Source organism: Pelophylax lessonae, assembly GCF_965119305.1.
Source record: "Pelophylax lessonae genome assembly, chromosome: 4".
Classification (NCBI taxonomy): domain Eukaryota; kingdom Metazoa; phylum Chordata; class Amphibia; order Anura; family Ranidae; genus Pelophylax; species Pelophylax lessonae.
Window position 1 is genome coordinate 247,862,218 of NC_138771.1, and position 14,236 is coordinate 247,876,453.

The 14,236-nt window shown below is 40.7% G+C and overlaps 1 protein-coding gene across 1 annotated transcript in view; it reads right to left on the minus strand.

Annotated features, from left to right (window-relative positions):
- RPAP3 (RNA polymerase II associated protein 3) overlaps positions 1-14,236 on the minus strand; it is a 120,023-nt gene that overhangs the window by 69,501 nt on the left and 36,286 nt on the right. Inside the window, exons 10-12 of the mRNA XM_082254380.1 lie at positions 11,699-11,820; positions 4,447-4,517; positions 993-1,109 (exon numbers count right to left, since the gene is read on the minus strand). Coding sequence (XP_082110506.1) covers positions 993-1,109; positions 4,447-4,517; positions 11,699-11,820 — 310 coding nt within the window. The remainder of the gene's footprint in view (positions 1-992; positions 1,110-4,446; positions 4,518-11,698; positions 11,821-14,236) is intronic.

Sequence of the window (14,236 nt, forward strand, 5' to 3'; positions counted from 1 at the left end):
CCATTTCTGCCCAGGCCAATTTTCAGCTTTTAGAGCTGTCGAAACTTTGAGTGACAAATGGTCATGCAACACTGTACCCAAACACATTTTATATCATTTTTTTCACACAAATGGAGCTTTCTTTTGGTGGTATTTAACCACCACTGGGTGTTTATTTTTTGCTAAATAAATTTAAAAAAAAACGAAAATTTTGAAAAAAAAAAAAAAAAAAAACTTTTCATAGTTTATTATAACATTTTGAAAACAGGTAGTTTTGTGCGCTAAGGAGGCTGCACTGATTGGCAGCAACGGTGGGCACAGACTGATGACCAGGACACTGATAATCATTACAGACAGATTGCCTCGACAAAAGACATAGCGCCGGAGGACAGCCCATGGGGCACGCACGAGGTGCAATCCTGGAAGTACGTCAGATGACGTCCTCCAAGGATAACAGGGCTCCCGCTCAGCCGTCATAGTACAATAGGCTGGGCAGAAGGGCGTTAAAGACCAACTCCAGGAAAATGTAAAAAGTCACCCTTTGCTGTAGGGCCTAATGGGAATGACCCCAGGTGGATTTTTAATTTGTGACAGAGTTGTCAGTTTTAAGTACCATTGTGCAAATCAAGTATTTTTGTGTGTTAATGAATTAAATATACTCTGTAATAATGTAACCACCTGCCCTGCAGTGGTGGTCAGTGCAGTCAGTGGCAATGAATAGTCAATGGAGTCAGTGGCAGCGAAATGTACCACAACCCTCCCATCCCACCCCTGCATTGGTAATTAGTGCCAGTGAAATGTAACCATCTGCCCTGCATTGGACACCACTGGACTAGGAGATAGACACATGTGAACTCTTGATATTTGCCACTTGTTATAAATCACTCCTAGCCAGGTTTTAGTTAAAGGTGAAAACAAGGAATATTCTGAAACACATGACTGTATAATAAAAGAAAATATGAAACACAAGCGCGTCATGTTACACAAATCCCTGTGAGATGTTATGCACTTACCGTAGACCTCAGATGTGCAGGTTTTTCTACTGGTTTCACATATTTTCTTTCATCTCTCCCTTTACTTTGACTGGCAAGATCATTCTGGCTGGGCATTACTGTTTTGTCACCAAGTTCCTAGAGCAGCAAATTAATTAATAAAAATCTACATTGTTCAAAGAGATGTCAGTACAAAGACGAAAAGAAATGACTAAGAAAGATTTAAAGACATATTTATAAAATGGTAAATATATGTTCCTTATAATTCTTCACTGATTCCTAACCACCGAATGCTCATCAGATCTTTTGCTGCATACATTAAGAATAATCGTTGTCTGAGAGGTCACAAGATCAAGTCCCATTCACCACAAACCTTGATTCCCTCACATTCAAAAGGAAACTAATTTATCAATAACATTTGTTGTATTTATAATGGGACATGTAACAGCTGCTGGCCATGATCTCTTTATGGACATTCTTCATTTGCAGTATTCACTATTGGTTCGCTTGAACGATTCACTGTTTTTGCTCCTGTCCCTTACCAGCTACACACAACAGAATGAATGTCAGCCCCACGCATCTTCAATAGAACAGTGCTACTTGGCTGCAGGTGGTTGCTAATACAGGAATAGGTGCGATTTACACGCTGTCCCACACCCGCAACCATCTACAACAGTGTGAACCTAGCCTTCTGCTTTATGGCCATTTCACACCTGAACCGAACAGGAATGAAGTCTGCGTTCCTGTGTGATTTCTGTGCGATTCAGTACCATGCGATCTAGGACAGGCAAACGCACTGCGTTTGCGATATGCATTTGGGGTATTGTTAGGATTATATTGATTAGAAGTAGAAAACTGCACTCCGATTTGAAAATGAATAAAAATATATTTATTGAAGAATCCAAAAATCCATAGTTGACAAAAATATCAGAGACGGAACAAAACATAGTTGACGCGTTTCACGAAATTAAATTTGCTTAATCATAACTTTTATGTTTAACTTTTTAACTATTAGTTATGATTAAGCAAATTTGATTTCGGGAAATGCATTAACTATGTTTTGTCCCCTGTCTCTGATATTTTTGTCAACTATGGATTTTTGGATTCTTCAATAAATATATTTTTATTCATCTTCAAGCCGGAGTGCAGTTTTCTACTTCTAATGAATACAGCTGCCGGGATTGCGGATCTAACGAGCACCCGACTTGGATGTTTTGGACAGGTTTTCCCTGTGTATGTATAGGATTATATTGACACCTGCAGCAGAGCGCACACCCAGAGCATTCTGAACGTGGTGCAGGAAATGCACACAGAACACTGGTTTCCGGTACCATGCGTTTCACTCACCACATTCAAAATTCACTGGGTGTGTGATCTGCTGTGAGTGTCGATATAATTCTAATGACACCCCAAACACAGATCCCAATTGCAGTGCGATTGCCTGCCCCGAATCGCATGGTACCACAGTATCATGCCATCCGCTGCAGTTTTTTTTTTTAAAAGTGCATGCACTACTTTTGGTGCAATCCAATGCCATTTCAGTCCATTGAAATAAATGGACTAAAAATTATACGGCAATTCAGGTGTGATCAGGCCCAATCACTACAGAGAAAACAAAACAGAGAATTTTCCAAGGTGTGTGTTTTTGTAGTAAATGCTGATGTATTGTAATGTAAATGTAATCACACACGTAAAGCTGAAATCAGAATAGCATGGGAAGACATTCCTAGCCAAGTGTAATCACTGAAAGAAAGAAGAGTGAGGATGATAGGAAGAGACATACCCAGCTAAAGTTCTATAGCATTCTTTATGCAAAATAGCAAAATGGTAAACATTTCTAGGGTATTCTATATGCAGCACATTATCACTCTTCAACGTCTAGTATGGGTCGCATTCCTAGCGGTTACAAACAACAAATGGATTCAAAATGCAACACTATCTAAAGGCATTGTTAAAGGCAAGTTGAAAAAGATTGTGCCTTTTTCTTTATACTGGAGTCTTCTGTGGCAACTATCCCCCCCCCCCCACCCTACCATCAACCCCCAGTTGACTATCTGCTTACCCAGAGTTTAACCTTTTTGACCTTGCCCAGCTGTAGTGCACCACTTTTATTTTCCCAGCCACCAGCGCACCTTCACTGTCTTCTATTTACCCACTTACCCAGGTGCCCACACTCTTTTCCAAAGGTCACCCTGCACCCACATACATACATTTTTTTACATACATTTACACACCTTTTATTAGGTAACTTAAAGTGGAACTTCACCCTAAAGGGCAAGTTCCCCTTGTCTGCCTTCTCCCACCCTCCTCTTTAAAGTGATACTAAAGTGATTAAAAAAAAAAAAACATGTCATACTTAGCTGCTCTGTGTAGTGCTTTTGCACAGAGCAGCCCAGATCCTCCTCTTCTCGGGGTCCCTCACCAGCGCTCCTGACCTCTCCCTCCTGCTGAGTGCCCTTACAGCAAGCAGCTGTGTGTCCATTCAAACACAGAGCTGTGGCTCAGCCCCGCCTCTTCTCTCTCCTCACTGGCTCACTGACAGCAGAGGGAGCCAATGGTGCTCGCTGTATGTCTCAACCAATCAGGAGGGAGAGTCCTGAACCGCTGAGTCTCCTGTGAAACATCGCTGGATCGAGATGGGGCTCAGGTAAGTATTAGCAGGGCTGCTGCACACAGAAAGTTTTTTATCTTAATGCATTGAAAGCATTAAGATAAAAAACCATCTGCCTTTAGAACCATTTTAGGTTTTGGCATTTTTTTTTTTGGCAGGGATCGGGTACCTGGTTTTGACAGGTACCCACTACAACTTCTGATCAGAGCCCCACATCGATCCAAGAGAAAGTTGACCTCCTTCCCCCACAGCCTTCCCCAGAAAGCTCTGGAACCATTCACAAAGTGCAGCGTGGCTCCCGCATGGGCCGTGGGAAGCCTACGATGTAGTTGCAAGCAGTTACAGCCGGCTTCCGAAAGGAAGCATGCCAGTGCCTGGACCTGAAAATGGCCGAAGAGTCAGCTCAGGTTAGGACCGCGCTGGATCCCTGGAGAGGTAAGAACCGCTTTAAGTTATTACAGATGCAAACGTTTGGGAATGCCTGAAAAAGGCAGCTGAGGGGTCCTGAAAGCTTGCACCAGTTAGCCAATAAATAAAAAGGTATTGCTTAACTACAAACTTTTCCACTGATCAATAGCGAACACAATTCAAGCCTGCTATGTTTAGATGTATAACAGTAAAAGTTCAATTACTAATTTTACTTGTATGGAAATATTATATTTTAGCATTATTGGCACCTAGCCAATAATGAAATATAACCTGTTACCGCTACAGCTACAATATATAAAAATATTCAGTCAGATAACTAATGGAAGACAGTTGCAAAGAGCAAGCATTTAAAGCTGGGATGTGTGGACAAAACAAACAGAATAGAACTTCCACAGCATGCTGCTCACCCAAATAACTTTTGATCAATATACTTGCCTGAGATATTTTTGCCAGTTCTGATGCCGCTTGCTTGTTACCAGGCTCCAGCTTTAAAACCATTTCAAAATCTACAACAGTCAAAATAATATTAAAACATTTTCAAACCTTTTATAGAGAAGATAATATGTATTACAAAAAAGCATACATTGGCAAGACACTTAAAACTACTAGAACAGTATATTATCTGAGTGGAAAAACAAACATGACAGTTGGCTTCCACAAAATCAACCTCAGCGAAAGGGTACGGATCCCTTAACCACTTCCATACCGCGCGATTTCTGGCACTCCGCTTCTACATGTAAAAATCATCATTTTTTTTGCTGGAAAATTACCCGGAACCCCCAAACATTATATTTTTTTTTAGCAGAGCCCCTAGGGAATAAAATGGCGGTCATTGCAACTTTTTATGTCGCACAGTAATTTTACAAACGTGTTTTTTTGGGGGGAAAAAAAAACACTAAAGTTAGCCCAATTTTTTTTGTATAATGTGAAAGATGATGTTATGCTGAGTAAATAGATACTGAACATGTAACACTTTAAAATTGTGCACACTCGTGGAATGACACCAAACTTTGGTACTTAAAAAGCTCTATAGGCGACGCTTTACAACTTTTTACAGATTATCAGTTAAGAGTTACAGTGGAGGTCTTTGACTAGAATTGTTGCTCTCGCTTTAACGTTCACGGCGATACCTCACATGTATGGATTGAACGGCGTTTACATATGTGGCCGCGGCAAACGCATGCCTTCGCTTCCGCGTGCGAGCACGCAGGGGCACTTTTAAATTTTTTTATCGTTTATTTTATTTTTACACTTTCCCTTTTTTATTTTTTTTTTTTTATTCCTAATACAAGAAATGTAAAAATCTCTTGTAAAAAAAATAATGAATGACAGGTCCTCTTTATAGGGAGATCTAGGGTCAATAAGACCTCAGATCTCCCCTGCAGGCTAGAAAGCCTGAAATAAAAAATAAAAAAAAAGCGATCTCGGCTATTTAGCCGAGATCAGTGCAGTATTAAAATCTGCCAGGCTGGGCGTGACGTCATCACATCGCGCCTGGGCCTCCGAGAGTCACAGAGACTGCTGGGGACCATCTGGTCCTCGCAGTCTCTATGGTGACACTGCCGCTGGCGAATGATTCCTTCTCCAGCTCACCGATCGCATGGGCGAGCCGGTAGACGCACCGGAGGGCGGCAAGAGGGAGGGATGTCCCCTGCCGCGTGTAAGAACGATCATGCCGCTATGATTGTTCTTATGGTGAAGGGAATCGCCGGCTGAAAAAAATGATATCTGAATGATGCCTGCAGCTGCAGGCATCATTCAGATATCCCCACTCAAAGCACAGGATGTTATAGGACGTCCACCTAAGGGGAAGTGGTTAACCACTTTACCACCGGAGGATTTTGCTGTCTTACGTCTGGGCCACTTTTTGCGATTCGGCACTGTGCGACTTTAACTGACAATTGCACGGTCATGCAACGCCGTACCCAAACGAAATTTACTTCCTTTTTTCCCACAAACAGAGCTTTCTTTTGGTGGTATTTGATCACCTGTGCGATTTTTGCGCTATAAACAAAAAAAAAAAAGAGCGACAATTTTGAAAAAATAACAATATTTTTCACATTTTTTATATGAAATTCCCCCCCCAAAAAAATGTAAAAATCAAATTTTTTTATCATTTTAGGCCAATTTGTTTTCTACTACATATTTTTGGTAAAAAAAAAAATCGCAATAAGCGTATTTTGATTGGTTTGCGCAAAAGTTATTGCGTTTACTAACTAAGGGAAAGATTTCTGTCGTTTTTGGTGTTTTTTTTTTTTTTTAAACGAGTAATGGTGGCGATCTTCGATTTTTTTTGTGGGACTGCGACATTGCGGCGGACAGATCGGACCCTTGACTGACATTTTTGACACTTTTGGGGTTACCAGTGACATTACTACAGTAATCAGTACTATAAATATGCACTGTTACTGTAAAAATGACACTGGCAGGGAAGGGGTTCATTTTTATTGGTGATCAAGGGGTTAATGTATGCCTGGTGCTTACTAACGTGTGTGGGGGAAGGGGACTATGTGACACAAGGACAGATCGCAGGTTCAGCTATGCTGAACCCTGCAATCTGACCCTGCCTGTCACTTAGGAGATCCGCCCGCTTTGTTTACACAAGCAGGCGGATCTCCACACTCGATCCCCGACGATCAGGGAAGAGCAGCGGCGATCACCGCCACTCCTCCCCTGGCCCGACTCCCGCTGTGACTGAATACAGCGGGAGCGAGCCTCCGGCGGCAGTGAATAAAATATGAGCGAAATATATCATTAAAAAATGTGTAGAAAAAACAATCATATGAAAGTGATATAATGAAATAGGCGCAAAATCAAGTGTTAGGTGAACATAAAAAAGTCCTTTAGATGAAAAAGTCCATTTCAATAATAAACAAGAGTGTCCATAAAGGTGTAGAAGTAACGTTGATTGATGAAATCCATAACCAAGCACCAACACTTACCATATGCTTCTTAACAGATAGCGTGGATTATAAATTACTATGGTCATAAAAGCACAAAATAACCCGGCATCCGAGATAGGCGGTGGCTGCTCAGCAGCAGCTCCAGATAGATCAGGAATAAAAAAATAAAAAAATGAACAAGCATAGTGAAGCCTGCTAACATTTAAGTCCTTTTATTTAAAATATGTAAGAAGTACCTTAGATAAGTTGCGTATCGGACACTCAGCCTGCTCCTGGGAAGACACCACGCTTGCTTAGCCGTTACTCACGGCATTTCTTTGTCATGAGCTGACAGTCTGCTGGTTTTTGACTTGTTTGTGCCTGTTAACAACCTATCTAAGGTACTTGTTACATATTTTAAATAAAGGGACTTAATGTTAGCAGGCTTCACTATATGCTTGTTAATTTTTTTTTCCTAGTCTTTTTGGAGCTGCTGCTCAGCAGCCACCGCCTATCTCGGATGCTGGTTTTTTTTTTGTGCTTTTAGGACCATTATAATTTATGGTCCATGCTATCTATCTCTAATGCCCCATACACACGTGCAGATTATCTGCAGACTTTTGTCTGCAGACTTACCAAAACCATATAATATGAGGTCAAACCTAAACACTTTCAATTTGTATGCAATCCGGCAGGCCCTTGCACTACATAGAAAAGGTAAGTCTGCAGACAAAAGTCTGCAGATAATCTGCACGTGTGTATGGGGCATAAGTGTTAGTGCTTGGTGGTGGATTTTGTCAATCAATGTTACTTATATACCCTTTTGCACTTTATGGACACTTCTGTTTATTATTGAAAAGGACTGGCTTTTGCACCTATTTCATTATATCACTTTCACATGATTGCTTTTTTCTACATATTTGTTTAATGATATATTTTGCTCATATTTTATTCACTGCATGTTTAATTGTTTTCATGCCACATTATTTACCATATAATTATTTATGATTGCACCATTAGGATTTAGGGCCGCTTCTTATTTACAGTAAAACCTTGGATTTCCTGAAACATGCTTGTAATCCAAGGCACTCATATGTCAAAGCGAGTTTCCCCATAAGAAATAATGGAAACTCAGATAATTCGTTCCGCAACCATTTATTCATAACTCCTTCAATTTATAGTCCAAATAAAAAGATTATAGCAATGTGATTGTGTATAAGCAAGGTCAGGTAAAGTGGCGCTGCCTAATTTTAAGTGATAAATAAAAATGAATATTCCTATTTAAAGTGCTATAGTGTTAATTGGTAAATGAAGACTCAGTGTAAAAACAACATCAAAGTTAATATACAAAATGCTCTCCTTAGTTGGAGTGTTATAAAGTGTTTAAGTGCAGACAGTAAGTAAATAATTATTGTGCCAATGAAAAAAGATGTGTTTGAAAGCACACTTGGTATTATGTGTGCCTTGCCTGTACAAATAGTGATCCGTGCAATAAATATTATAATAAATAAAATACAGTAAAATCACATCTGTGCTGATAGCGAATAAATACAACAGTAAATAGTGCTCATGCAGTGAAATAATAGTCCCAAAAAAACAAATCAACAGTCTTTTTGTTGCTGGGTAAATCCGTGGTGTTTAAAAGAATATATATTCAATAATCGGTGAAAAACAGCTAATCTGGTGTTATTAAGGTGCTTCCAATGCTTTAAGGGTGGTGTGGGTGAAACACACAGGTGCACCCCTCCAATTGCTCCCGCACTCACCGGAGGTATGTACCCCTACAGGGGTAACAAGCCTTATTGCAGTGTTGTCTGTGAGACTCCTGAGGGAGGGAGGAGGGGGGTGTCCCCCTTTTTTGCCAGATAATAGGATCTCCTCTTAAGTGCAGTCAATGATGATATGTAAGGAAGAAGTACTGATATAGTGATGTACCGTTTAAAAAATAGCTTTATTGCAAAAGATTAAAAGTCGGGTACTCACATAAAACTCAATGGTAACGGGCATCTAAGCAGTAGGGGCCGCGAGTCCCTTGTTGGCGGCCGCTTCCGGGAGGCTTTGCGGGTCAGCGACCGGATCTGCGTTGCAGTGGGGCGGAAATGACGTAATCGCGCACGACGCGTTTCGTCAGAGCTGACGTCATCCGGTGCGTCAGCTCTGACGAAACGCGGCGTGCGGATTATGTCATTTCCCCCCCACTGCAACGCAGATCCGGTCGCTGACCCGCAAATCCTCCCGGAAGGGGCCGCCAATGAGGGACTCGCGGCCCCTACTGCTTAGATGCCCGTTACCATTGAGTTTTATGTGAGTACCCGACTTTTAATCTTTTGCAATAAAGCTATTTTTTAAAGGGTACATCACTATATCAGTACTTCTCCCTTACATATCATCATCGACTGCACTTAAGAGGAGATCCTATTATCTGGCAAAAAAGGGGGACACCCCCCTCCCTCAGGAGTCTCACAGACAACGTTGCAATAAGGCTTGTTACCCCTGTAGGGGTACATACCTCTGGTGAGTGCGGGAGCAATTGGAGGGGTGCACCTGTGTGTTTCACCCATCACCCACACCACCCTTAAAGCATTGGAAGCACCTTAATAACACCAGATTAGCTGTTTTTCACCGATTTGGAGGTAGGCTGCAGCCTTCTCTTTCGTCCACAAGCGCGGAATTTCTTAGCTCTAATGTGATTGTGTAACCATAAAATGTCCATCCACAAATGGCGCCTCCACAAGGGGATTAGAAGAAAAACCCAGCAGGAGCTAACGACCATAAAAGAGAAGAGAGACGCCTCTAAGTGTAGCAATATGGTTACATTTAATGAAGGTACATTTAGCAACTCACATGGCTGATGATTGAAAGAGGCACATCTACTGTAAGCCTGCAGGCATCCGGGGTAAAGCTGTCTACATAGACCATCCTCCGCCCTGCTGGCTCTCACCGCTGTCAGTCTACAATCGTGACCGGGAAGATTACCCTGCAGAAGAGCAATCTGAAAGGGAAGCCTTGAAGCACTCGTAGTGCGCAGCGTGGAAGGGATGACGTTAATGACGATGCGGAGGATGGTCTATGTGGACAGAATTACCCCGGATTCCGGCATACTTAGATGTTCCCGTTTTAATCATCAACCATGTGAGTTGCTAAATGTTGTACCTTCATTAAATGTAACCATTTTTCTACACTTAAGAGGCACCGCTCTTCTCTTTTATACTCAGTTGTGATGTTATGCAGGGAATTTAAAGTAATACTAAACAAACACGGTTTAACTTGCTTTTTCCCTTCTATTTCTGTATGTGGATGATGGCACTATAATTTTATTGATAAAAAAAATAAATCTAAGTACCTTTTCCTAATAGATATAAGCTGTCACATGACTCCGTTCTTCCCTAGCCTGTCAGCAGGGAAACATAAGAAGAGGGAGCTTCTAGTCCCCTGCTACTGGTCACATGTTCAAAACAAAGAAAAAAACAGTCTTTGGAATACGGAGTAAAAAAAAAATAATTACTATCAATAAACTGTTTTAAATGGTCATGCAAATATATATTTGAAATCAAAAGGTTATTATTTTTTTGGCAATAACATGGTGTGGGCAGAAAATCTGTCAGTCACAGGTTGTGTTATGCCCCTCCAGCCTGTGTCTTAGAATAAGAGGGAGGTGAAGGCTCCATTAATCTACTGGTTAGTGGGCATGGAGGCGGTGGGTGGGTGCTAGTGGGCTGAGATTTACCACTGTGTATACACCCCTATGCATGACTGTATAGTCACACGGGCTGCTCAGATGTGATAGGGAGTAAATGCTCAGCATAGAAACTCACTGAAAACTGAGCATGTGCAGAGCTGCCAACACTGCTCTGCAAAATCCCTAGCTGAATTGGGGACTTGGACAGAAGGGTTAGATAGAGAGCAGCTGGATCAACCAGGTTTTTTTGGCAGAATAGAGAAAACATATATCATAGTGACTGAGTATGAACAGCATGTAGCACAGCATTTTTTGATCGTTTTTTTATGATGCGGTTTAAACAACACTTTCACAAACTTTGTTGCAGATTCCTACCTTTTGTTATTCTGAAAAAATAGCGGTTTGTCTGTGTCCAGATTGTAAGCTCTAACGAGCAGGGCCCTCTGATTCCTACTGTATTAAAATGTATTGTATTTGTACTGTCTACCTTCAAGTTGTAAAGCGCTGCGCCGGCGCTATATAAATCCTATATAATAATAATGTGCAAAGTGAATGGATGTGACTTTATAATTATCAATCAGCTGTTGCACTTGCAGGGTTCTAATAAGGAAAGTGTCAGCGCCTGCATCCCTTTAGATGTGATTTTCCTTTGGAAGTTTACCACCAAACAAAATTTTTGTTGAAGAGGATGCCCAAAATCTGACTTGTCTTAGTGCCATCTTAGACTATCTTACTGCAGACTTCTAGGAACATTTAGAGAGCCAATCACAAAAACAGGAAATTACGTTTCTGGAGGGCATTTAATGCCTCCTTTGTGTACAGAACGCCTCCAGGTAGCCATATTGCATTTTACATAAAATTACAGCACTGCAGATTGAAAAGGAAAAGTAATTTATAATAATATTTGATTATAATATGACTTGTGTATATGCTATATTTATTTTTGTTGTTATTTTTTTCCCCACAAAAGTGGGACTACCTTTAACTACCTGCCCAAAATAACTATGGAGTTCAATCTAATTAGCTAATTGTGATATTACAGGGATGTCATCTATGAAAGTATGTGACACGCCTTATGAACATATCAGGTATCTAGATGCCAGTCAGTTCTTTAATATTTAGTCACCTTCTTTTGCTTCCTTTAGCTTTCCAAGCATTACTCTTGCAGTCCCTCTTCTGGCAAAAGCTTTCCCGTATGTTGTATCCAGAGCTAAGGCTTGTGTGCAGTCTTCCTCGGCTTCCTTGTATCTGAAATAACACCCAAGGCATTGTTTTATTCAATTTGTATTAGAAGAAGATTTTACAAAACACTGGAAAACAGCAGTAATATTTTACCAAAATTATTTGTCAGATAAACTGCTATGGCAGACGTTTTTAGCACATCATGGAAAACAGGTATTGATTCACAGTCAACTTTGCTATGACCTTTGTTCGTATTAAGAGATACTTAAATGTCACACCATTCACACAAAAATCTCCAAAGGGATTTCTGTAAAATTCTTGGAAAAGCTTAGCGATTGCTTAGTGGAGTAAAATGACCTTGAAAGATACTAATGAGATTGCAGCACACATATACAGAGCATCCAGAAATATTCACAGCGCTTCACTTTTTCCACATTTTGTTATGTTACAGCTTTATTCCAAAATGGATTAAGTTAATTATTTTCCTCAAAAATCTACAAACAATAACTCATAATGACAACGTGAAAGAAGTATGTTTGAAATCTTTGCAAATTTATTAAAAGTAAAAAACGAAAAAAATCCCATGTACATAAGTATTCACAGCCTTTGCCAAGACACTCAAATTGAGTTCAGGTGCATCCTGTTTAGGCCCCTTTCACACTTATGCGACGCGATTTTACCGCAATTTTGACGCAACTTTGCCGCGATTTTGAAAGCAATGGCTATGGCTCAAAACGCAATCAAATCGTGGCAAAGTAGTGCAGGAACTACTTTGAAGTCGGTGCGACTTCAAAACGCACTGATATGAATGGGGCTCATTGAAAATAATGGAAAACGACTTGTCATGTGATTTTGCGGTCCAAAATCGCGGAACAAGTCGCACTAGTGTGAAAGGGGCCTTACACCGATCATCCTTGAGATTGTTTCTACAAATTGATTGGAGTCCACCTGTGATAAATTCAGTTGATTGGACATGATTTAGAAAGGCACACACCTGTCTATATAAGGTCCCACAGTTAATAGTGCATGTCAGAACACAAACCAAGCCATGAAGTCCAAGAAATTGTCTGTAAACCTCCGAGACAGGATTGTACCAAGGCACAGATCTGAGGAAGGGTACAGAAAAATGTCTGCAGCATTGAAGGTCCCAATGAGCACAGTGGCATCCATCACCTGTAAATGGAAGAAGTTTGGAACCACCAGGACTTTTCCTAGAGTAGGCCACCTGGGCAAACTGAGTGATTGGGGCGAAGGGCCTTAGTCAGGGAGGTGACCAAGAACCCGATGGTCACTCTAACAGAGCTCCAGTGTTTCTCTGTGGAGAGAGGAGAACCTTCCAGAAGAACAACCATCTCTGCAGCACTCCATCAATCAGCCCTGTATGGCCAGGCAGAACAATGGTGTGACCAATTATCCGTGGTAATTGGTCTAGATAATCTGGATAATTGATCACACCATTATTCCGTGTTCCCCACCCCTTCACCCTATGGGTATATTTACTCATCAGTAGAAGTTGGACGCCTCTTCCCTTGTGCAGGCTTCACTTTGAATACGGTCTACATAAACGGTCTTGAATAAACGGTCTACATGGAATATCTGATGGGCTCTAACCTCTGTTAATCCTTGTGGGTGTATAGCATAATAGAACCCTTGAGCATAACCTTTCTCTCCTAAATTTCCAGTACTGTCTGGCCTTTATATATACGGTCCTCTCCCATGGGGTTACAATATCTGTATGTCTGACAGTGAGGCATCCATTCTGGAGCACAAGTGCAGTTGTTTGACCTAATTGTTTCTATACCCAAGTACCGTGTTCCTAGTTTTTGCCTTGAAGAAAGAATTTAAAGTTCCGAAACATGTTGGAATAGTTACGTCAGTGGGAACCTAGTTTGGGGGCTGGATACCCACATCCCTTTACACACGACTCCCCTGACTGGTTTCATTGTACACCTGTATATATATATACTAAACCGTCCATATTTTTAACCAATATGTTCTGTAAATTTGACATTTTATATGTGAAATAAATGCTTACATTTTAAATACTTCTACAATCTCATTCTGCCTTCAAAGTCCCATTGGGGGTTTCTTTTTCGTGTTTCATATTGATAGGGATGTGGCAGACAGTCCTTAGGACAAACACAACATTGAGCTCTCTTTTCTGCTTTTCACTTCAACAAAGTATTGAGCAAAGGCTATGAAGGCTTATGTACATGGGATTTCTTTTGTTTTTTATTTTTAATAAATTTACAAAGATTTAAAACAAACCTCTTTCACGTTGTCATTATGGGGTATTGTTTGTAGAATTTTAGGGAAAATAATGAATTTAATCCATTTTGGAATAAGGCTGTAACATAACAAAATGTGGAAAAAGTGAAGTGCTGTGAATACATTCCAAATGCACTGTACACATAGTACAACAGTATTCTTCCACGCTCAAGGGTAGTGTAAAGATGTTGGATGCATCACAGAGTCTTGATGG